Here is a 26,236-nt window from a genome sequence, read left to right as displayed (position 1 = left end):
GAAAGCTTTTTCAACTACACATAGATGAAATGTAAACAAATATGTAATAGAAGCACAAATGTCAAGATAGTGTTTGCTTCTTAATGGTTCACAATTTCTGATTTCCTATTTTTAATGAATTTATTACCAATAGGTTCCTGGTCACCACTGCCAATTTCAGAGATTCAGAAATGTTGTGTTTCTTGAATCACCATGTATGGCCTTAACTTTTCTAAATAGAATGGCTAAAGATCATGGTTAATATAAACATACCTTCCCTTCCTTTAAACCTCTCCTGATCGTATCTGTTGTAGGCGGCTGGAATAGGCTGCTTGTTTCGTAAAGTGGGATCCTGAAAAAAGAAGGGGAAAGCCATTTGTGGCGTGCTTACATTTGTCAATAAAAATGTGTACCAAAGACCTTCGATAGCAGTGCAAGTTAAGAGACATTACTTATTTGTACACATTATGTACTTCATTTTAAACCTGATTTGCTATACAATTTTATCAGTGAACCTACTGTGATAGCCAGGCTTCCAGAAGTCCACCTGCCATGGCAAGCATGGCACGACCGACTGGCAGGCATGACAGGGGACAAGCCTTGATCCCAATTTTGAAGCTGGAGAAATGGTAGGCGATCCCCTAGGCAGTTGCATGGCAACCTTTATCTCCTCCCCAGCTCAGAACTTGGGAAGAAGGCTGGGGGTTTTCTGGCATTTGTGTGCTGCTCCAGAGCAAAAAAGGCCCCCACCCAGTGTTTATAAACTATATCAACATTACAAAATACTTCAAAAAGAATGTTCATGAGACCTGTTCACATTTAAAAGAAACACTCATTACTGAAAACCTTTTTCATTTTAATTAAAATCAAAATGCAAAGAAAGAAATCCCATTATTTTCTTCTTTTCCTCCTCTTTTGTTTTTAATCACTAATGGTTTATCACGCATGCAGAATTAGTCTTACCACTGGTGCAGTATTTGGCGCTGGTCTTTGTTCAGGTGCACGACCTTCTTCTCTAGCTTTGACTGACTGAAGAATGGCAAAGATGTTTTTGGCAAAATTCTAGAACACAGAAAGAGATTGATTTTTAATATTGTTGTATGTTACAGACTGCTTCATAAGCCACCAGTTAACAGATCTGTGGTGTGTAAAAGTGTACAAATTCATATTTCCTGCACTCCAGAATAGTTTTACAGTTCTGGGACTGTGAATGATCAGACATCCATAGTGACAAAACTACGGAAATTTCTCTGCCTCTTACCATCTGCACATTACAAATCATACATTCAGTCATTTTCTAGCACATTTTTCAGAGATCAACAGGTAATAAGTAGCATGTGAAACAACCTTCAATAAATTTCTGGTCATTTGCGTGCTCTGTTTCAAACACCACACACATCTCAACTCAGGTTACTGCCTACCATGCACATATGGAGCAACTTCCTGTACAATATTCCCCACTCATTGTACTGTCTGAAGTAATTTCATGCTCATAATGGAATTTGCCCTTGTACAAACAGCAGTTCCAAGAAAGCGCTTAAGTATATGTGGGCCAGCCAGATAGAGGTTCTCATCTCTTATGGAATAAGATTTAAGTAACAGGTGTGTATGCTTCTGTACACACATGGGCTGTCACACTTCTACAATTTCTGTCTTAATGTACAAAGCTACTAAAGGAAGAGAAAATGTGAAGCTTAAACATTCTAAGCAGTCAGTGAAAAATACCCTCCTTTGAATTTCTGATGGCATCTTCCCTTTGTCAGCTTATACACATAGATAAAAAGGCAAGTGCAAAGTTCAGTTAGTGACCCGTGTACATACACACGTGTCCTAATCCACAGCAACAATATTTTTCTTCCTGTATTCGAAAGACTTCCTGTATGAACTCCACCCAATGCCCTAACACTATCTTCTTATACTAGCTGTAGAGTAGCTGTATTGAGACATGCTTCCCTAAAATTTGTATTATATAAATTTCCTCAAATGTTAAGATCTGTAATCATGCTTCTACCTCAGTGAATGTATATGCTCAGAACACACTGTCTATTGAAGATTCCTCCCATCACCACCACCACAACAATGTTATTGGCAATCAAGAGTGTGTTGCGGTACCTTAATACTAATTCAAAAATTTAGGGCGACATCCACAACACACAAGTGGACTCCACTTACACAACAAAATGTACTCTGCTGCCTTCCACCTGAAGCCCCCTGAGATATACTTGAAGGTTCCCCAAACCTCTGGATCATGGGGGTGGCCTGCAGGGGGAAAGGGGATCTGTTCCACTATTGGAGTCACAGTTTGATTCAATCCAAAATTTCAGATATGTGAAGAGAGGGATTCAGATAATATTTGTACACAAAACAATGTAAATTAATTGATAAGCACCCAAAATTATATTTGAGAATTTAAAACCAAATCATAACTAAGTTTAGACTCCAGGCTAATCTAGATTAGAGGTTAGGATATATACCCAAATGTCTGAACCTCTTATCTACTACCTCTGCTACCGAAGGTTACTACTGCTGTAACTATTGCTGCACTGTGGCATGTCAGGAGGAGGGAGACTTTGATAGAGGCAGTTAAATCAATCCAAGCAATCCAAGAGTGTAGTTGTGTTCCATTGCTAGCCAAGTACACACACCAAACATCTGAACCTGGAGCCTACCATGCCCAAACTTGCAGAGTTGGTACACAGGGGTTGCATAACTTTTGTAAGTGACCATCTAACCCTTAAAATGGTATCAAATTAAACTAAATTTACATTGGAGGAGATAAACGCATATTAAACGGCTGTTTACTAGTTTACTTCTCCCATGTCTGTTTTGCTTGTTTTTTTTCTGTTTTGGTTTAATGAAGACACATACGTAATTGACACACTGAAGGAAGCAGGGCAATGGGCATGATCATGAAAAGGGTATGTTCACACTTAAAAATATAATTAATATACCGTATTTCTTCGATTGTAAGACGCACACTAATTTCAGTACCACCAACAGAAAAAAAAACCCTAAGACACACCCACGATTCTAAGACACACCCCATTTTTAGAGATGTTTATATGGGGAAAAAAGTATGCCTTAGAATCGAAGAAATAAGGTAAAAGTACAGAGTTTTTAAACTTCAAGTTCTACAATTAGTCTAAACAGTGGCCATTTGACGTCTTAACTCAATGGATTACAAATGCACAGGAAGCAGCATATATAACGTTCAAACTGGGGTGGGGGCATAGTGTTTATCTTTATTTGAGGTGTTCAAAGTGAGGTAGCATAATTAAACTGTAGTAGGCTGTTTGAAAGTATATAAAATGCTAATATCCGGGGGGGGTTTCTTTTTTGAAAAAAGCAGATATTTAACCAATTTGCATCAAACCTCAAGATGCACTTCATGTTGAATGGCATATGTACACAACAGATGTCCTCCATTACTGATAATTCTAAGTAATAATGAATATATTCAGCAGCTATGCTCCCTATAAAACATTTGTAATGCAAAATGTATCTCTCCTACTAATTACGGAAAGGTTAAAACATTTAAAACAGATACATTCTTTAAGTTCATACACATACATAGGGCCACTCTACTTTGCTGTGTACTTAGTTAATGAACTTTACATGCCAAGTTTAGTTTGTGCCAGAAAAAAATGTTTTTAGAACAACTTAATACTAAACTAGGATCTCTGCTCTGGATAATTCCATTAAAAATGGAGCATCTTATTCAAGACAGTTCCATAATAATAATAATAATAATAATAATAATAATAATAATAATAATTTCAGAAGCAGCTGGAAATAATGGCAAAGAAATGAAAGGACAATTCTAATGCAAAACCTGTACTTTATTTAATATATTCCACATGAACAAGATATTTATTTATTGTGTTCTTATGGACGGCTCTCCACCTTCAAGCTTCTCTGGGCTAGTGCAAATATAATGCTACCTCCCTGTGAACTGCAGTTAACAAACCAGGAGGATACCTTTGCTCCTTTCCCTCCCTGGAACAGATCCCCCCTTCCAGATGGTTGAGCAATTTGTTGCCACAAATTCCTTTATCCCACTTTCAAAAGTCAGCTGGGTTAAAAGAGAACCCTGGTTATTCATACCCCTTGTTTTATCCAGGTTGAATTATTTTGTATTAATGGACTCTACATGGGGCAGCCTTCGAAAACAGTTCAGAAACTTCAATTGGTTCAAAATGCAGCAGCTCGAATGCTATCCAAATTGAAGAACTGCGATTGGCTATCCCATAACCACCAGCAGCCATTCCAACAGGCGATGCTGAGGAAGATGAAAATGCGAAATGGTGCCAATTCCAGCAGCCCTGCTAAAAAGACTGCTTCATTTTTTTCCTTGACCCTATCACGGTCTGTGGTAGGATCTCTCGACAGTTTGTTAACCACCTACCACCACCAGGTTTGTAAGTCATGACAACCCCATGCCAGGTGAGGGTAATTAGGGAAATCAGTCACCGATTGTGGGGTGGTTAATAAACCACTGTGGCTCATTAACCACCCTCTGTTTGTAAGCTACTCCAGGGGCCTTTTTGGCCAAAAAGCAGGATAAAAATACTTTGGCCATGGCTAGGCCAGGCCTATATCCCAGGATTGTCCCAGGATCATCCCTGTCCATCCAAATGACACAGAGGGAATCCCGGAAGCAGGCAGGAATGACCCCTCCATTTGCCTGGGATAATTCTTAGGACTAGCTAAGGCCATGGAAAAAAGAAATTAACAGCATTACTTCAGTGTTATTTCAGCTATGCTGGTTGCCAGTGTGCTTTCAAGCTCAATCATTAGCTTTACGGCCCTAAATGGCTGGGGACAGCCTCCTTTCTTTATGAGCCTGCCCAGGTTCTCTGCTCAATAACTGAAGTTCTAGTGATTGTCGACCTTATAACTGAAATTTGACAATGCTTTGTCAAGTGCCGCATCTGTGGGATACCCAACCAAAGAGACCCGTTTATTCACCTCATTGCTTCCTTTTTGGCAAGCAGCAAAACACAGGCTCTTTAAAAGCACGTTGGTCCTGTTTTAATTGCACATTATTTTACTATTTCCCTTTCCATTTTATGGTTGCTTTTAAATGTTATTTTATATTCTTGAACTTTTTACATGAGACAGACAGGATATATATGTTTTAATAAATAATAAATCAATCCACTAGCCATGTACATGCTAGGTACTGACTAACTGCTAAACAATAAAGAAAAGGATGGGAGTTGTCCCCTCAGATAATTTATTGCAAAAGTGTATACTTAATGCTCTAGGGAAGATTAAAAGCTAGCACAGCTATAACACCACGCCCAAGTTTATTTAGTACTTTAGGGTGGATCTTCTCCCTATGATAGAGCTGGAACAATGAACCATCTTCAAATTCGGTTTACTGGAGTACATGGATAAAAAAAAACCTCTCCAAGGGACCCCAGGGACATCACACAGACACTAGCTTGTTAACTGTGATCAGTAGGGAATGAGTGTTACATCTGCACTGGTCCCATACGAATCCGTCCCCCCCTTCTTAAGAAAAATCCTTACCACATAGAATTGGGAAGCATTTGTGAATGAAAAGTGCATTAATGATGGATGACAGAAGATACAGTCAAAGATATATGAAACTAAGACAAAAGGACAAACACTTTCTTTTTGTTTATATGTTTTTCCAAGGCGCAATTTAACTTTAATCAAAGACTTATCCCCACCACCACCCACAACACCAATCCCAAAACTGAAAAGTATACAAATACAATTCTCTCTTCTGCTCTTCTATCCCTGCTCCCTATCATTATTATTATTATTTATTTATATAGCACCATCAATGTACATGGTGCTGTACAGAGTAAAACAGTAAATCTGAATCTAGTTCATTTTCATGTGTAAACTGCAAACGTCCTTGTATACAACGTTTCATGGTAAAGGCAATATAGCTAGTTACACTGCGCTTCACATTTAATCTGCCGGTACTTCAATTCTGATTAACTACTGAATGCTTATCCAAGCTGTTACCCCTTCAAATTGTTCATACATTCAATTAATATTTTACTATGTGCAGAGTCCTCAATTAGCATATTAACACCAGGCCAGCATCAGCAACCTCTTGTTATAATAAATAATTTGGTTTTTACTTGACCGTTTCATCCTTTTCTTTTTTTACTGAACGGGATCATTTGCTAACCTGCTCAACTAAACCCCATTTTTAACGTTCCGTCCTTCAAAAGCATTAGCAAGTGCAGTTCTCCAGTTACATGAGCATAAGTTCCCCAAGGTAACACTAGATTGTCCGTGGTTCTTTTGGAAGAGCACAATCTGGCAAGGAACTATCATAACTGAGCATCTGACTACTTTAATGAATTGTGGTAAAAACTCAGCAGTGTCTCTGTTAAGTTTGCCTGCAACTCTAGTGTAGCACACAGACCAATAAAAGAAGCGCTAGATCCAAATCCTATGGTTAACATGAACCAGGTCGTGGGGTGTTGTTGTTGTTGTTGTTGTTTTAAAAAAACCAAACAAACATACACACACATAAATTCTTAAAAAGCAGCTCTGGTCTCAAAAGTGTCCACGCTAATTTTTCTAATTTGTCCATAATTGAGCTGTAAAATCCCTGGGGATAAAATAAAGAAAAGATTGGGACAAAAAAGACAGGCAAAACCTGAAAAGATATTATGAACTATTTTGGGGTTGTTGTTGTTTGTTGTTGTTTTTAGAACAATGAGTGAAATACTTTTTAGGGCAAGGTATTAAAATACAGAACTAGTTTTATAACATTAACAAAATCACAACCAATCAAAACATCACCTGAACAAATAATCAGTGACATACTTCTATATTAATCTCATAATTGTCCACTGGTAATCAAGGATGAAACAAGAAAGCCTATTTCCTCTCTTCGCCCCAAGCACTGTTCCTAACTATGGAGGGTTAACTTTCAGCAGATCTCTTAGATCAGAATGTATAGTTATTTTGGGGACCCATTTAAGAGCGAATGAAAAGTTCAGTCATACAATAAAATAGTTGCATTACTAATTGGAGGGAATGCAAATATTCATTTTGAGGGCCAGTGTATTAGGAAAAGGGATAAAGGTCTTCTCAGTCTCACTAGTGTCTTTGATGTTTAGGTATTTGCATGCATCAAATATGGAGCTCACAAACAGGACTTCAAACCTGGGTGAAAAACCCTTTTATTTTAGAAGAACCAGGCACTTTATTTTAGCAGAACCAGGCACTTTAGTTACAAAGCGTAAACATAAAGAGATCTTACATTTTATTAAAATTTTCAAATCTTTTCTTATTGTGACATTATGTTGAGGAACATTACTTTTTTATACTTTCATTCACTGTCCCATTTGTATGGCCTAAGATTCAAATGGCATCTTCAGCAACAGTACAAAATAGAAAAAAGTCATATGCACTATTTATCGACCATGTTCAGATGATCAAATCGTGGTTTAATAAGCCACAATATACACAAACTTTGTGAACATATACACAGCCCTTTTGCCCACCACTTCTCTCCTCCCTTCGTACAAGCCAGGAAGCTGCAATAAATAGCTTCCCATTAAATCCAAACTAAGAACTACAGTTAACCGCTTCTTAACAAGCCAGGATTCTTAAGTCATCTTTAAACCATGGCTTCTTCTCCTGGTCTGATTGGAAGTCATTGTTTTCCTCCAAGGAGCTATCAAGCACCAGTTCTGTTGCAACAGAAAGCCATGGTCAGTGGAAATTCTTCCAGTACTTTAGTAACAATGAACAGATGCCAATTGCAAATACAATATGAGGCAAGTTCGGCAATTTCAAAGGTGCAGATGAGTGGGTGTCAAGATATCACACACAGTTCTTTGGGTTGCTAACATTTATTACTGCATCAACCATTTCCAGTACCTTTATTCCCCCACCACCACCCTTAAATGTAAATTATGGAAGGGAAGTACATCCTAATAGTCTTTAAATGTTTAAAAGTATTCCAATAAAAAAATCCACATACCAATCCATCAAATATTTCAGGTCAAATACTTATATAGAGTATTTGGGGGGGGGAAGTAACATGGGGCACTTTAATTTTGTTTACTAAATACAAGTAAAATAAACATGCTAAACTGGATGACTCTCTGGGGCAGCCTTCCCCATCTTGGTGCTTTCCAGATGTGTGGAGTGCAACTCCCATCAGTCCCACACAGCATGGCCATTGGGTATGCTGGCTGGAAAGGATGAGAGTTCCAGTTACATACATCTGGAGGGCACCAGGTTGGCGAAGGCCTGTCCAGAACTTTGGAAAATTTTCTGATGCAAACTGAACATTTTGCAGTGAAAATTACCCTAATTTGCATAAGGAAATGTTCCAATTCAAAATTTTCTGGAATAGCCAGCTATGGTTAATTACCACTTGCTGACTTGCTCATGTGAAACAGAGGATACACTAAGCTAGTGCATATGTTGGTTCATTAGACCAGGATTTGATAATCCAAACTAAGCTGTAGTGTAACTGAATGGCTGAAAATAAGGAGTCTCAAGCTCTGTGCAGTTTGAGGAGTCCTTGGCAGGCCAACATGTGCTTCACTGCCTCTAGGCTGAGAAGCTGATATTTGCATTTGTTCAGCTGACTACACACATGCAGTACAAATATCCATCTGTTATGCATGGGCACTTTTACATATACGAAATAAGCATCTGCTTCAGACAATTAGATCTAGAATGCGGCAATGATCAGTAAAAAATACACATGCATGGCTACAGATGGCTCATTTCAACCGACATAAAACAGTTTTTGAAGGCAATGGATAAAACTTAGCCATACTGGACACTTCCATCTCTCTATGCTCCTTGGAGACCCTGTGCAACATTGAAGACACCTCCCTTTCCTCGTATGTGGATAGTGGCATCATCCCAATGGAAGGCGGCAGGGAGGGAGGGGGGGAATGCCAGGATTCCTTAAGGCAGAGTCTACTACAGCTGACAGTTGCAAGAAGAACCCCAGAAGCACAGTTCCGTTCCAGAGCCTTAGCAGACTGAGCAAAAGGGTGGATGGGATACAATCCTGATGGGCAATCTTGAGAATCTTGCCCCACCAAAACATGATCTCAAAGACACAGTTAGGGACCCCAGAAATTACGTCACACTATTCCACATTCAGTTCTGTGTATGGGCGGGTGCAGAATTTTGCACAGGAAAAAAAAGTTAAAATCTGCAACCAGCATTATACAAATAGGCACCATTTCTTATTCTTTAATACTTTATTCACTAACTCATCTTCCAAAGAGAATTTCAAGGTGCTATACTGAAGTCCTACCTTCTCATCTCTGGAAATGGACAGTTATCCTCCCTTAGAAAAACAGGAAAAGCGCAGAATATGGTTTTTGCTGCACTGTGTTCTTGTGTTGAATTAAAAGTACTCACAATCTTGATTATATTCCACGGTCATTAGAACTGTGGCCAACTATGTACTAGTATGTAATGTTAATATTTATTAATATTAATTATTTATGTAATTTAAATAAATAATGGATTTTAAGTTATGGATTTTTATGTTCAGAAGGCAGGCACATCAAATAAGACCTTTTACTTGAAATTTTAAGATCAAATTGAAAGACTGATAATTATCTGGTTATTCATTAACTTATTTTATCAATTTTTAGAATTAAAGCACTGTGTGGAATCCAACATCATATAAGTAAAGGTCCACTTACATGACAGTCCTTTCTCCTGCTTTCCTTGCCCCTGAAACCCCCCAATCTGCTCCAGAGGTTCCCCCAACCCTCTGGAGCAAATTTTGAGGACATGCCGGGAGAAGAAACTGCCCCTTCCCAGTCTGCTGATGGACATTCACCCAGCAGAAGGGCCTCATTGGATTCCATCCATACTCGACTCTCTCAGCAAGAGTTTGTCATTCAGCAAAGCTAATCCATTCCAGTGGCTTCCAAATTAAATAACTGCAATTATTTGGATTATTTTAACCAGAATTTAAAGGCACTTGTCACTCTCTTAGCAGGCCTGTAATTAGGTCCACATACATTTGTATCATACAGTATTGAAGTACAAAATGCATGAATTCTTGAATATGTGTTCAAAAGAGGGATAAACAACTTGTTCTACATCACCAACCATGGTAGATATCTCTCATGAGTCTAAGGACAGCAGCTGGGCTGTAAATTGTAATTGGTCTAGAACTATGTGCTGACTATGGTGGCAAAATTGCAACAGGTGAATGTTGCAACTTAATTCTACAGAGGTTATCCATAAATGTTCACATCTCATAAAGTCAAACTTCAAAAAAGCCTTCAGCAGTCTTAAATAACAAGAATTTGAATAATGAATTAACATAGGCTTTTTTGCCTTTGTAGATTTCACCACACATGGCTTAGATTGAAATCTGGATTCCCACATGCTTAGCAAGAACTCAAAAGAGGGATGCAACTTCTTATTTTTATACTTGATTTAGTCTTCATGTGTGAGAAAAGTTTTAGAAAATGAAATACTCCCTTTCATCAGGAGAATCTCTGATTTAGCCCTTTTTCATAAAGGCTCTCCCTAATAGATTTCTGCAATAGTAAGACTGTAGCTTACTACAGAAATATAGGACCTGACACTAAAAATGTGCAGATTATGTCTTATAGAACAAATTTCATGCCTCATTTGCCCTGCATTATCACATTTTATTCTACTAGTATTTTTATATTAAAAGAATACACAAGCCATTTGAAGTCCTCAATGTGAAACAGAAGGGCGATTAATTCAGTTTATGTTTTAAATGAACATAAGCACTTTATTGTACCCAAAAAATCAAGAAAACAGCACTACATAAAAGATGTTAATGTGCTTGCTTCCTCTTCCCACACACACAATTATTATATTTTAATGTTAAAACCTGTTTACAGTAACACGACACACTGGGCTTTCATATAATTGCCACAGCTCAATGGCATGCCAGCAGCCGTTTTGAATATTCAAGCTCATGGGTTGTTTAACCCTAACATGAGCCACTCTCCTGGGTTTGCACGACATAAGCCATGGTGTTGCAGCTTGAACATTCAAAAGGGCGGGGACAGGAACCCTAAGCCAACAAGGCTTAAATAAGCCATGGTGAGCTGCAGTGATCATGTGAACAAGTTCAACAGAATTTACTTTTTAATAAGTATGCCTAAGATTGCAGTCTAATACTCTTTAAAATCTCTAAACATGTTATCCTAGTCTCCAGGACTTTTCCATTATGGACTGTGGGAATGACCCCAACTCGCCAAGAAAAGGAATAAATGCCATTCAAAAAACTTGTGCTAACACCCAGAGCATTAACCTAAGTTTTGCATCTTCTGCTGCTGTGCTATCCCTTTTTCAGAGGGAGAAGATTAGATAGCATAGTCATTCCACTAACAAATTGTTTTGTTCTTCTCATTGCTGTCATTTTCTCAGATGTGAGCAAAGAAGGAGTTTGAGCGAGGGGCATTTGCAGAGCCCCTCACATGAGAACACATCTTGCCTCCTATAAGCAGCTTCACACTTATACTGCTTCTATTGGAATGATGGAAGTTGTAGTCAACACATCTGAAGGGCACCAGGTTGGGTGCTCTTCTCTCAAATCCAGAACCTAGAAGCGTCGGTCAACTGCTCTGATCCTAGCTTCTTGTCACTGCTGCCATTAGGGGACTGTGAGGAAAAAGCTCTGAAATCTTCAGCAGATCACCACACCATACTTACCTCCCACTACGATTGTGTCAGTATATTTCAAAGAGCAAAAAAGGCAGGGGTGAGCAGATTCAATTATGCAAAAGGCATTTGGCAATGCCTGAACAATGTGTTCACATAATTGCATGAAGTTGTTACTCGAAGGTAGATGAGGATATTATTGACTAGACAAGTGGTTTTGGAGGGGTGAAGAATGACTGGAATCTTTGCGTTACTGCATTTCTCCTGTGTCTTCTCCTCTCCACGACCACATTTTCCAAGCTCTCTGATCCTCAAAATATGGAAGTCTCACTGAGTTTACTCTAATGTAAGTATACTTACAATTACCGTCTCAGTTTATAGAATAGTTAGGAACCAGTATAATTGGAATGGAGCAGATTTTCTTCCCTTTCTAATAATGACTTTTAATCAATGAGCTGGATTCAGATTGAGGCTTGTTCAACAGGGCTGGTGGGAATGGATTTCCTCATCCATTCTAACCCCTGAAAATACTACAGAGAGGTTTGGCTCTGGCACATGATTGGGAGTCAACAAATTCTGTCTGTCTTGCGTAACTAATCATTCCCCCCTCCTCAATAATCTACTCGAGTAGATTTTTGAGGAGGGGGGACAGCCAGAATTTGTTGACCCCCCCAATTATGTGCCTAAGCAGAGGAATATTTGGTTGCAAACCCAGATGAATTTTAAGCCTAAAAAATTTAAGATGTCCTGATTGTTATTTTAATATTGTATTAGTTTTATATGCTCTTTTAATTAATTTATGTATTTGATTTATATTGTATAATAATAATTATAATAATAATAATAATAATAATAATAATAATTTTTCACTATTTTAGTCACCACTTCAGCACTCTTGATCAGGAAACATACAAATTACAGATTAATTCAAATCAATTATTGAAATTGGTCTTTTCGCCAAGTGTTTTAAATCATCTTGATTTAAATTTTGATGGGACTCCTAATTCATAACTTTGGACACTTATAGATAAATAATAAAATATGTAGTCAAAATGAGCTAACAGGGACAGTTTTAGCGCTCTTAAATCCACATTGACTCTGTTGGTTCTCACAGACTCACTCTTCAGTCTCAAAATTTCACAGACATGGAACAAGACCACCACCTAGTGCTCAGACAGAAAATATTCAGCAGAAGAAATGGGATTTTTTTATATTCCCCTTAGAGGTTTGAGCAGCAGACCTACAAAGCAGACTTAAAACAGCTCAGCATCTTAAAAGGCAACCTAACACCTTTACTGTAAAGGTGGCCTTTTGAGAATTCAGGTTTCTTGCTTTATTAGCTACTACCGAGACTGCTGTGAGAATGAAGTTCTCTTTGAGCAAACTACCTCACTGCTAGGCACTGCAAGGAAACAAGGTTACACTAACAGACACTGCAGGAAATATTGGAAGTGTTTTATAGGTCATCTGAAATATTCTGGTCCACAAATAGAAGAGTAAAAATTAGTACTCAAGAACAATTCAGATAATCAAATTACAAAAGAGAGCTCCACAAAGAGACAGAGATATTGTGGGGGCAAATCCTAGCTTCCTTCACTCCTCAACTAATAACTATAGGTGGGGAAGGCATCGTTAGGAGAAGAGCATGAAGAGGTGGCCTCATTCTGAGTAAATAAAAAGTAAGTAAGAATAGATATCTAATGTGAAAAACCTGGAAGACTAGGTCCAAGGGGTAAGTAGGCATTTTGAAAGACATCAGAAGAGGTAGATTAGTGAAGAGAACAAACAATCCCAGTTCCCCAGATGCAATATTCAATAAGTGAGTTATGAACAGAAGCTAGCAAAAGAGAAGGAAACAAGAACAAGCAATATAGAATGAAAGAGGAACAAATGGGCAGAGTGAAGAATAATTTCTGACAGCAGATGGATTTCATACAATATAGTCCTTTATAGCTCCAAAATTCTAAGTTATGTTACGTTTTCCATGAACATGTAATGATGTCATTTCTCACATCTTGGGCAGTCAGCACCTTTTACATAAGGGAGACCTCTCACCAAATGCCCCTTTCCTAGAACTGCATAGGATAATATCCCTGCCATAAGAAGCTATCACAGTGCCTTCGTAACCTCAGCATACATTATCTCAATCCCCACCCTAATCTCAAACCTAGTTCCATGCCTTCTGTGCTTAATTTCCCATAATGTGATGAGCATTTCACTAGAAAATTACCAAATGACAGATATATTACAAACAGACTCCTATGCACTGTAAATTTTGTTCAAACCAAGTTTGACATACTTCACAAACCTTGCCTTCCAATATTATAAACTGTTTATTCCATGAATAGTTTAAGTAATCTACTTAAGCAAATTTAAGTGATCTTACGTTTATATGATCTACTTGTTTGATATTACAACTGCTGCACCTGGAATATAAATTGTATCAGACACCTTATACTTATGGAATATGGTCTTTAAAAAGCAGGCATCACTGCCTGCATATCTGAACCTATAAGTCAATATTTCAAACTCCTGTGTACTGGAAGTCATAACATCTAACAAGAGCAGCATCGCCTTCTCTCCAAGGATGCATCTAGTCAATAAAATGATTACAGTGGCAAGATTGCAATGACATCTGGAAAAACTGAAACTTCAGATGTACTAACCCCATGTTCTAGACAAAAAATTCCAGGGTACAAGAAATATGTATTGGCACTGAAGCAAATATACCATTACATAAACAAACCAATTTGAGCCATTATTGGCGTTCACTTCCAAGGACAGAGAGACCTGTCTTTAAATAGCATGCACACAGCGTACACATTCCATTTTGGATTCTAAACCAAAAAGGTTCATCATTTAATTCCAGAGCGATCTCTCTCAAATGCACCACATGGACGGTAATTTACTTCTGTGTCTACTTAATAAACTACCTGCCAGAAGATCAAAGCACATACATCAAATGCTAAAAAGCTGAAGAGACAACATATAATTTCCACTAGTACCATCCTCTGGAGATTTGTCAAACCATATCCTGAACATTTTTCAGAAATGGAAGCCTTTCTATTGGCATTCAGCTTTGGAATCTGGAGTTACAATTAGTGTGGGAAGGGAAATCTTATTATTTGTTTGCTTTTACCTATTGCAATTGCTATTGCATATACTTTCACATGCATTGCCTGCTCCAGGCCTTCATGGTTGTAAGGACAACAAATCGCATAAATTATGTTCAGTTGTTCTGTGCATGAGTTTGGTTGGAACAAGGGTTTAAGGAGCAAGCTAACAATTGCCCTCCTCCCCTTCCACCCTGTACATAAATTTCACCTGTCCTTTCTACCTGTTACATATGACTGTTGCCATCCCTGGTTAAAATGAACCAGGAATATTCAAAAAACCTACCTTTGAGAACCCAGTCAACTAGATTCATTTTAAATTAGTCACACACCACCAAACTCATGGCAAGAGGGCCAGACGTCGACAGATATTTCCTTGATTTGTGCTCACCACTGTCCTTTCTCCCCCAAGTCTTCTAGCGGGCATAAGGAACACTAGAAGAGTCTCTTGCTATTTCTTACCTTCTCAAAACAACAACACACAACCAAAAAAACACCAGCACAAGTGAGAGCTTGCGGAAGGGGATGTGTGTATCTTTCTTGCCTGAGAGCACAGAGCTAGCAAATGGATTTGTGGATGTTTGGCTCTGGTGACACTGGGTGGAAATGCAACAGGCTCTCCTACTTCATGCCGTCCATTATCAACTTAAGAACTCTTTGCTACCATGTAATGTGAGGGGCATCATATAAAGATCTACCTGTTGTCTGGGGCTCTGGTAGTATTCATGTTGTGAAAAGCATTTGTTAATAAGACTCAACTAACACCAAATCACAAAACAGATGCAAAAAAAAACACCCCAACAACCACAGAGCCCCTCTCCTCCATGAAACAAATTTCTCCAACAATACACCAATCATGGTTGAGATTTTGTCAGCAGACATTGTGACATAGAAGTAAGCCTAAACAGGGCTTCCCTTAACATAGGATCTCAAACCACTTCAAACTGTAGGTCCAAATCTAGATTAAACAGGAACCTTGGGGTGATGGAAGTGTTTGAATTACTGTCTGCTTCCCACAACACTAGAGTTGCTTCATAAGGATGAAGGGAAACAAGTGTTTCCCTCATTGTGGTTTTGCTGCTCATGGCTGAGCTACTATGTGTCAGGAGTGATCCACACACTTTTCTCCACAAAAAGGGATGGCAGCCATTTCCTTATAAGGATAAAGCAACCTGGTGTGGGTTGAACCTCTTCCCAGCTCCTGGTAGCCTCAGACATTAGAACCGCCTGTGGCTATCACTCCATTGTGGTGCTACAAGAACTGGAGTGTGACAGAAAGTTGAGACCTGGCTCTATACCCGGAGACCTATAGATTAAAGTTACCAACATACACCCTGATTCTCAATTTGAAGTTTAAACGAAACAGAAACCTGATAGAAAATGTGCCTGCCCTGGCCTAAGGCAGTTGTCTTTAAACCACACACAGATGCCAATACTTTTAGAACATGCTTATACCATTCAGCATTCCCTAAAATTAGGGAGTGGCTGGAGGTAACAAGATGAGGGTTCATTACAGCTGCCCCACCCTCATTTGTGTTATCTTCCTCCATGCTTGTTCTGCTGCCTGCCTGGAACTTTAAAGAACTGCCTGGTGCAAAAACAGTAACCCTGTTTGCATGACCAAACAATCCAATGTGGCTTATTTAAACCACAGTGGACTGCAGTGCATGCAGATGACCATTTTGAATCTTCAACACCCAGCTTGTTGTCTCATGCGAAACAGTGCCTGGCTTGCACCAGCATGCACTAGAGCCACCTACGGCTTAAGCAACATATAGTTGTCTGTTTTCATTATGCCAACCAGTCCATTGGCTCCACCTTTGACTAGGTGGGCTGTTTGAACTCAGGGCTCCTGACTTGCCCTGGACAGGAAATTGTTTTCATAACTTTGTGCTTATGTGGGGCCCGGGATTTAATTAGAAAAAAGATGGGAGCCTTTGGATAGCCCCATCACACTCAAGAGTAAGTTCCACTGCACCCTCATAAGAGAGGCCAATGGGAGGGGAGAGCAGAGAGAGGAGGAGAAAAGGCTAGGGGCTAATGCCTGAAGATTTTTCCTATTTTCTCTGTTCCCTCACCCTTGTTCTTGCTGCTTCAAGCCTAGATTGCCCAAAGAATGTATAAATGGCTTATGTTTTCTGATTTGCTGCTGGTATTCTTGAATATACATGCCCAAGAGAAGGTAAATTCTAGTATAGTCAAGAATTGGTTCTGGTAGAAAAGGGGGAGTGTCATACAAAGAGAAAAGAATGCACAGAGAGTACTTGAAATGATGTGATAAGATGGGTCTTAAGGTTTATTTGTACTGCCTGAAAATGTTGGGAGCGACGCGTTTCATAGTACTGCCAAATATCTGCCAGACTGGGTCTATAATGGTCATGGCAATCTGATTCCCTCCACACCCTTACCTACAAACTAACCTTCCTGCAAAGTCATCAGGTTTACAGAAATTCTGTCTGCAGACCAGTAGCTTATTTTGAAAATAAGCTACCATTATCCCCCACACAAATAAACTACTGTGTGTACTTTATTAAGCTACTGTGCATAATCTGAGTCATTCCCCCCACCCCACTGTACTGCTGCAGTCCTCCCACCCCAGCAATTACGCTGTTTCAGCCATTGACAACATCACAGCAGTCAGTTTTAACCTTCCACAATATCTAAATGAGAGGGGAGAGGTTAATTCAGCTATGCCAGCATCACCCTAACACAGGGATGGTGGCTCTAAAGCGCTGGAAGTACACAGGATTGGGACCAAACTTCATACACAACCTCCCCTAGTCAGGAGGCATCTGATGCACCTTCAAAACCATGCGTGATTACACACAAAGGAGGGGAAAAAACTCAGGTGCACCAGAAACGGGGCAGTGCAAATAAACCCATGGAAGTTCGACAAAACTTCATGCACAGTACCTTCTGGCAAGGATGCACATGAGGCCCCATGAAAACTCTGCACAGCTGCTGCCACCCAAGGGGGAGAGCGTTTGGCACTGGGGAAAGTTGCAGAGTGCATTGCCAGGGACAGGGGTCAGGCTGCGAGTGCAGTCAGTTGCCAGGCAGAACCTGGAAACAGAGATCTACCAGCTGAGAGCATCAGCAGCACGTTTGACCTCTCTTGCCAAGCGACTCTGTAGGTGACCAAAATAATCCACTGTGACCACTACACAACATGATAAGCCATGATGGGTTAAATAACCCACTCTGCAGATAGTAGGTTATCAGAGTAGGTTATTTTGGCCAAATAAGGCATGATGGGTTCAATAATTCCCGACAGACGACACTATAACCAATGATGGGTTAAATAAGCCATAATGGATTATTTAACATACCATAGGTTATCACGACATCTGAACCCAAACAAAGAGTTATATTTTTGCTTTGTCATATTCACGAATTTGTTTGGGGTTATACAACCAACTAGGATCAGGGGAGGATCCTATTGGTCGGAATTGCATAACCAGCAGGTCGTGGAAGTAAAAAGGATTCAATCCCAAAGGCCTGGTTGATGGGTATTGCATAACCAAAAGGGACTAATTGTATATTTAGTCATTTAACATACAACTTTTTTAGAAACTTATGCTTGTAACCAGAAAACACGCAACTCCCTGTGGCTGCATTTGCATTGTTTTTGTTGTTCACTTGGTGTCATAACTCAATAAATCCTTAACTTCCTTCTAACCGTATCTTAACTCCACCCTCATAGGAGTCTGGGTTCTCTCAGCCTGATCAACTGGGAAAATCACAGGGTTAAGTAAATTGGAATTCTGTCACCTCTATATACTTCTGTCACCTTTGTTTTAATTGTATTTGTATTGTCAAAATACAATTGTAACCTTGCCTTAGGAATCTGACTAACCAAAATAAAATGAGCATGAAAGTGAACAGAGCAGAACTCACTGGAACCAACAGCAGCATTCACAGATGACACCTTTTGATAATGTACAAACAGTGCTTTGCACCTACTTTCCTATTTAATTACCATTTCACCAGATAAATTTTCTCTGAGGCTCATCCTGAATTGGAAGAGAATTCAACTTTAGGAATAGGTCATGGTAATACATTCAGGATTTTCCCACAGTAGACCTAGGTATGCCATATTCACAAGTTTAAATGAGACCAAAACCAATATTCACCTTGAGTGTTTTTTCAAACAGAAAATCAGGTATATATAAACATAAATAAGTCAAGTTAAACAATGCAATCAAGACTCACAAAAGGAGCAAGTTGCAAAGATGAATATTGACAGTTCTTTGGCTCAATCCTATGCACACTTACCTGAAATAAGCTCCACCAAACAGAATGGGATGTATTTCTGAGGAAAAATTCATAGCATTGGGCTGTTACCTGTGCCAATGTATTTATATCTTAATACATTAATGTGTATTAATGTGCTTTTAATGATTAATGTGCTTTTTATTAATGTGCTTTTTATACTGTATTTTGTATTTGTGCTTTTAACCTGTTGGTTGTTTTATTGTGGTTTTAATTTTTGTGAACCGCCCAGAGAGCTTCGGCTATTGGGTGGTATAAAAATGTAATAAATAAATAAATAAATAAATATATGTCACTGCACTGTTCCACTCATATTCTAAAAGGTACTTCATTCTTATTGAGTTATTAGGCTACAAAGAGCATCTACCTGCTGAATGAACACAAATCTGGTAAAACAATGCCTTACCTTGCCTGTACTTTGTAAAACAGTAGTTCTTGTCCGCCACACCCTTTCCCTGCTGACGATGTCTCTTGTTACATCAACTTCTGCATCAACAAAACTTCGTTGTTTAAGAGCATTTATGTCGTCATCCAAATCAGCCTTTATAGTGGACCTTTTCTTGGCCATGATCTTGGCTTTGATGGCAGCAATCTTCTCCACAGACATGGCTTCAGACAAGGATCTAGAAAAAGATTATGTCAGAAAATTAGGCATAGTTACAAACCATTTGCCTATATAAACAATAGGATATGTTGAATGCTCCTGTGCTAAACCACAGCTAATCTAACAGTGTGGAAAATCATCGCTCTTAGTTCTACAATAAAAGCTCACATCATCAAGAATTAGAACCAGAGATAAAGGCAATTTACAACCAAGGACCATGTTCAGCATTTTCTGACGACACAGTGACATACATAATACTAAACTACAGTTAAGTGCAAGGGTTAACAACCAGGTAACCTTCAGATAGTTTGGATTACAACTCTCATAATCCCCAACCATTAGCCATGTTGTTTTAGGCATAGGAGTTATAGTCCTAAACATTTGGAAGGCACCAGATTGCCTACCCCTCGGTTAGTGTTACATGCATGAGCCCTGAGCTCATGAACTCATCCTCTGGTATGTCTGCAAGGAAGGGATTAATTTCTTTATTTTATTTATTTACAAAGATTTCGGTGCAGTGAACAGCAGAATAAAAACACCATGCTAAAATAATTATTTTAAAAAGGAAACAGTTCTGATAAAACTGAGTATTTTGATAAGACATGCAAACCTTTTGCTTCCATTTTCAATTAACTGCATTTTATTGCTACATCCAAATCTGAAAATATGGATCTTAATCTTAAATATGGTTTAAGGAAACAGGCCAGCATCATAAATGGGCCAGGATCATAAACCACTGTTTGAAGTTGGCTTACTTCCCTAAATCATTCCCCATATTTGTTGGGGAAGGTAAGGTTGAAGTAGGTTAATAAGCTTTCATAGAGAAAGGGAGGGACTATTTTTTGCTCACGGTCGTACCAAGATCAGCCACTAATCTCCAAGGAAGAGAGTGTTCATGTTCTCCACTCCCATTTCTGGAGCTGGCAGTGTTAAGACAACTGGTGATGCTGTAACACCTTGACAGTTTAGGGTAGCAGTCAGGAATTCACAGAGCAGGCAGGGGGACAACAAGTCAACATCCAGCAAAAGAAACTGCAATTCATTTGAATGTCTCTGAGCTGGATCCTGGGTTGTTCAACAAACCATAGTCAAAACAGCTGTGTCTTAGCGGGCCTGTTCAGGCAACACGCTAAGTCGTGGTTAAGCGGCTAACCTGCCTGCAGTAAATGGTTAGTGAGCGTCTTTAAACCATGGTTATGCAGCCACCATGATTAGGAATGGTTCACATGACATGCTAAGCCATAATGTTTAGTTCAAAATGCTTAACCACCATGTTAATCACTGTCTCTTCTCCAGGGGTGTGGAAACTCTGCCTCACAGGACACCCTAATTTGCCCAATACAACTCTTGCAAATCCTCCCACTCTTCATTCAGTGCTGGATGGATCACCCAGAACCTCAACCCTCCTGCTGCATCATCTCTAACTTTTTTGTGTTAAGCGTGCGCTCACAGCTGTTTGAGCTTTCTGAGCTGGTGAGTTACGTCACCTGTAGCGTGCATGTGTAAAGCTAGGAACAGAGCACAGTGGTGGGGCTTCATGTGTTTGTTGTGACGCTAACCTCTCCAAGAGGAACATGGCTAACCACAAGAGGCCAACAGCAACTCGCCATTGCCCTTGCAACAGGCAACAGCCTGCCTAAGAGTGTAAAGTGAGCAGCCTGAGTCAAGAAATAATGCTCCTTCCCCAAGACCTGGACAGTGACAGGGGTTCTAATTAGAGGCCCCACCTTGCCTTACCACTGCCTAAATAAAAATAATTAAAAAAAAATCTTTCTACCAGTATGGCTTTTCTTTTTCTGCTACTCCTGCATCACCCACAAGCATACACACACACACACACCTACCTCTTACTGGAAATTGGCCACAGTTAAATATTGTTCAAATTATAGTACAATCCTATGAATCACAATTCAAAAGTAAGTCCCACTATATTTAATACGGCTTCCACCCTGGTAAGTATGTTTAGCATTGCAGCCTCGGAGTGTAATCTTATGCATGTCTATTCTGAAGTAAGGCCCGTTGCGCTTAAATTCCAGGCAGCTTTGGATGACACTGATTATTCGGATCAATTCCAGTCTGGCTTATAGCCTGGATTTGGGACTGAAACTGCCTTGGTCAACCTGGTGGATGACTTATGCCAGGGAACGGGTGTAGGGGAATGTGACCTTATTTATTTATTGCATTTTTATTGGTTCTCCCGGACATTTTGGCAGCTTTCAATACCACTGACCATGGCATCCTTCTGGACTGGGATGGGACTTGAAGGCACAGTGTTAGTACTAGGGGACTTTTGTTTTACCCCTTGACATTACTCTGCCTGGCATTATTTCCACGTGTAAGACATGTGGTCTCTCAGGAAAGCTGAAGTATGGTTACATCAGAAGGCAAGAAAGTGATTTGTCCAAGACCACAAAACATTCCCTGCTAACCAGCAATTCTTTTGCTTTCCAGGTATCATACTGCAATCTTATACTACTTACTTGAGAACAAGCCACAATAAATTCAGTGGGATTTGCTTAGGAATAATCATGACAAGATCACGCTGCACATCCAGTAGCAGGAATTTGGCTTAAGTAAAGGCTAGTTGTTTATATGGAAGATGTCCACATACATTTGATGTCCACGTACTTCTTCGGTAAAAACCCTATTAGATACTATTGCGATTTTCCTATTCCAATATTTTATGAAAAAGTTAGTAACACATTTTATACTGTTCCTACACTTCCATTTCAGGCTACAATGAAGTTTCCATCAATTGGACATTTTTGCCAGGAAACATTTCAGAAAGCCCTAGATGTCAAAACCATTTTCACAATTCTCACAATAGCAGTATCATGAACAAAGAAAGACTTGCCTGATCTGCTCTGTCTGCACAATGCCTTCCTTATGCCCCTCCAGCCGAGCGGCAAGCCGCTCTTTGTCAAGCCGCACACACTCTTCATCCTAGAAAGAAAGAGTAATGGGATCAGATATCTCAATAACCCATCATGGGTTATCGTGTCATCTGTCAGGAGTTTTTCAATCCACATGGCTTATTTGTGGATTGAAATAGCCTACTCTGATAAGCCAAAGTCTGCAAAGTAGACTATTAAACCCATCATGGCTTATTGTGTGGTATGGCTGTCAGAGTAAGTTATTTTGGTCACCTACAGCACCGCTTGGCAAGAGAGGTCAAAACCGCTGCTGACGGTTTCCTCCAGGCAGTAAAACTCTGTTTCCATGATCAGCCTAGCAACCTATTGAGCTCACAGTCCGACCCCACCCTAGCCCTTCCCTGGCAGTGCACTCTGCAACCTGTCGAAGTGTCATAGGTGGCCGCAGCTGTGCAAGGCTGTCACTTTGCCTTATGTGCATCCTTGTCAGGGGATGCTATGTATAAAGTGTTGTCCCACTCTTTCAAACTTCTATGGAGTTAAAGCCACCACTCCCCTTTTGGTGAAAAGGTGCTTTCGCTCATGTGGCTCTGTTAATGCACAGGGTTTTCAATGGGCCTCATGTCAACGCTGCTGTATATGAAGTTTGGTCTTGATTTGCAAACTTCCAAGGGTTTACTTGGGGGCACTCTGGTTTTTTGCTCCTTCATGTTCATCATGCAGGTTTCTGATGACGCATTGGGTGCCTCCCGACTAGGAGCATCAATGTATGAAGTTTGGTCCCAGTCCTACGAACTTCCAGCATTTTAGAGCCGCCACCCCCTCGTCAGGGTGATGCTGGAAACACTGAATTAACCTCTCCCCTCTCATTGGGATATTGTGGAAAGTTAAAACAGACTGTTGCAATGTTGTCAGTGGGTGAAACAGCGCCACTGCTGGGGCAGGAGGACTGCAGGACAAGGGAAGGATAATTCAGATTATGCTCAGTAACTTATTTGTCTGATTGTTTGGGGGATTATTTTCAGAATAAGCTACTGTGAGGAGCTTATTAACACATCATGGCTTAAAGTAACATCCAAACACAGCCTCTGCTCCCTCTAAGTATAAACAATTGAAGTCTACAAACCAGCGAAACTAAGGTGTTTTAGATAAAAAGTCCATACATTTGCACCAGCTGTCCATGGCATGTCTCTCCACTATTCCTCCTCGTTAGTACTTAATAGCTGAAATTAACTAACTATTTTTACATTAACCATTCAATAATTTAAAAATCAGCTTAACTTCCAAGCCAAAACCCCTCCAAAAAATAGTTTCGAAAGCCCTTTACCCATTACCTGTGACATAGTGTATAATTAATTCCTGACCTTTCACAAAATCCAGAAGGAAATCCCCCCATTAGGCTCTCAAGTACTAAGAAGAATCCAACTACTGTAAAGCTAGTTCCATAAGCTCAAGCAGCCCTTAAACTTTTTTCTTTAATCATCAGCACGCCCTGCCACAGCAAACTACTTTCAAGACTGAAAAATGTTGCAAAAGCAGTTTGTTTCAGATATGGGATGGTGTACATAGGAAGCTGCCTTGTACTGAGTCAGACCCTTGGTCCATCAAGCCCAGTACTGTCAACACTGACTGGCAGTGGCTCTCCAGCATTAAAGGCAGGATTCTTTCCTTGCCCTACCTGGAGAAGCCAGGGGTTGAACCTGGGACCTTTTGCATGCTGAGGATGTGCTACGGCCCCCTATGAGTTACGGCCCCTCCCACAAAGCCATCCACAAAACAAAAATCACACTGGACTAATGCAAATCCCTTGCACGAGGCTGAACAATTATTTGAATCCTGAAAGTTCTCATTTACAGCCTTTAACTCAGAGGCCAAAAGGGCCCACGTCCCTTCATTGGGGTATACAACTGCCATAAACACTGATGGGAAGCCCTATGAGAACACAAGAAGGGAAATACATCTGAATGGTTTTAAAAGCAAAAAAGACAAGAAAACAACTCCGTCCCGCAAAACGTTTACACAAAGAATTGCTAACTCACCTCTATTCTTGGTTTCTTTGCTTCTGCAAATATTTCATCCGCTGCCCTTTTAACTACAAAGAATAAAAGAAAAGATAACTATCATACATTAATCGGGTAGCCTTTTACAAAGTGTATCACTACAGTATTTAATAACTAAATTATACCTTGAGTGGATCGCTGAAGACCTATTTCAAGTGGTGCACTTCTGTCTATACTTGATGATGTCGCTAAAATAGCACAAACATGGGAAAAGAAATATGAATAAGTGTTTTCAAAATGTACAAACACAAAGAAGTCAACTGACTAGAAGAGCCCAAAAAGTGTATTAAAATCTAAAATTGGTCAGAATTATAACCCCTCCCACCCACACCGAACTGACTATTACATGCCTGCAATAATAAACTAATCTAAATAGTACTCCTTCATCAATTATATTGACATCTCCTCGATTAGTGACTTTGGTTGGCATTCATTTTATTTTGCTTTCTTTGCTGCTTGTTTCCACTTCTATCAGGACCTCAGAGAAAAACCAAGCATTCCCTTAAAAAAAAAAGACTATTCAGAATATGACCTAAATTTCATTTTAAACACCAGATTCAGTTAATTTCCTTTATGTTTTATGTTTAAGATTAACATTCATTTTGCAAAACATGGCTAGTATTACTTGGCCACCAAATATCTGAGGAAATCTAACATTATTTACCAGTTCAATTTGTTGGTAGAGGAAAAATACTGTGACCAGCAAAAATATGGAATAGTTAAATGCTCTTAACTCACATGTTTCCCCATTTAGGTATGCAAGGAGATCTTTTCTGTCAGGTCTTCTTACCACAGGAATGTTTTCAGTCTAAAAAGAACAAGAAAAAACTTCTTAGAAAAACAGCAACCTAGAATTTGTATCAAAACAAATCCAAAGTAAGATTTTAAGTGGAGTTTAATGTGAAGCTGCTTCCTATATTATTATTATTATTTATTATTATTTATTTATATAGCACCATCAATGTACATGGTGCTATATCTTAAATCTAAACTGAAATTTTAAAAGTTTTATCAATAAAATGTCATCCAACAAATACATGTTTTAGGATTTGAACAATGTATATGAAATCATACTATCACATACATGACAGATGTATTTTTTTTCAGCAGGACCCATTTACTGCTGTTTGATTCTCTGCTGAATTTGCAGGCAGGCATAGGAATATTTCTTCATAGCCTACAGCTACAAATGCATTGCAAAATATTTTTAAAAATATTCCCAGAAATTAAGGGTGAAATCCACAAAGTGACCCTGCTGCCCTTGCATAACCATTCTTTTCTCTTCCCTGAAGTCTGGAATTGAGCACAAATCCTAGCACTTGATATGGAGAACAGGACTTGAGGACTTTTCCTCCACAACGTTATTTGAACTGGCTCCATTTAAACGCCTTTTCAATTCAATCTAGAGTGGACAGGAAATCATTTGACTACTGATTCTATCAATATTTATTCTTTTTCTTGAAGAGTGGGATGCAGCAATAGATAGAGATTCAGACAGAGCTCTTTGTGGTACATGGCTGGTGAAAAGGGGCTTGCATGAGTTAAAGTCCGAAAGAGGAGTGGCTGGGAAATTTTAGTTAATTATTTAATGTGAGCCAGTGGCTAGAGAATTGGGAAAGCAAGTTTTAAATCCTTGCTCAGCCACTTACTCACAGCATGGCCCAGAATAACTATCACTTACCAACCAACTCCTTATCT

General features: G+C 39.4%; 1 protein-coding gene across 1 annotated transcript in view; it reads right to left on the bottom strand.

Moving 5' to 3' along the window:
* The window catches only part of CDC73 (cell division cycle 73), a 135,219-nt gene that overhangs the window by 97,526 nt on the left and 11,457 nt on the right, over nt 1-26,236 (bottom strand). The window contains exons 3-9 of the mRNA XM_063135010.1: nt 25,277-25,346; nt 24,664-24,726; nt 24,518-24,570; nt 22,460-22,548; nt 19,408-19,624; nt 943-1,041; nt 253-331 (exon numbers count right to left, since the gene is read on the bottom strand). Coding sequence (XP_062991080.1) covers nt 253-331; nt 943-1,041; nt 19,408-19,624; nt 22,460-22,548; nt 24,518-24,570; nt 24,664-24,726; nt 25,277-25,346 — 670 coding nt within the window. The remainder of the gene's footprint in view (nt 1-252; nt 332-942; nt 1,042-19,407; nt 19,625-22,459; nt 22,549-24,517; nt 24,571-24,663; nt 24,727-25,276; nt 25,347-26,236) is intronic.

The sequence above is a fragment of the Elgaria multicarinata genome, chromosome 1 (genome assembly GCF_023053635.1).
Source record: "Elgaria multicarinata webbii isolate HBS135686 ecotype San Diego chromosome 1, rElgMul1.1.pri, whole genome shotgun sequence".
Lineage (NCBI taxonomy): Eukaryota > Metazoa > Chordata > Lepidosauria > Squamata > Anguidae > Elgaria > Elgaria multicarinata.
The sequence above is the reverse complement of the archived record's forward strand: the minus strand, read 5'-3'. Positions and strand labels throughout refer to the sequence as shown.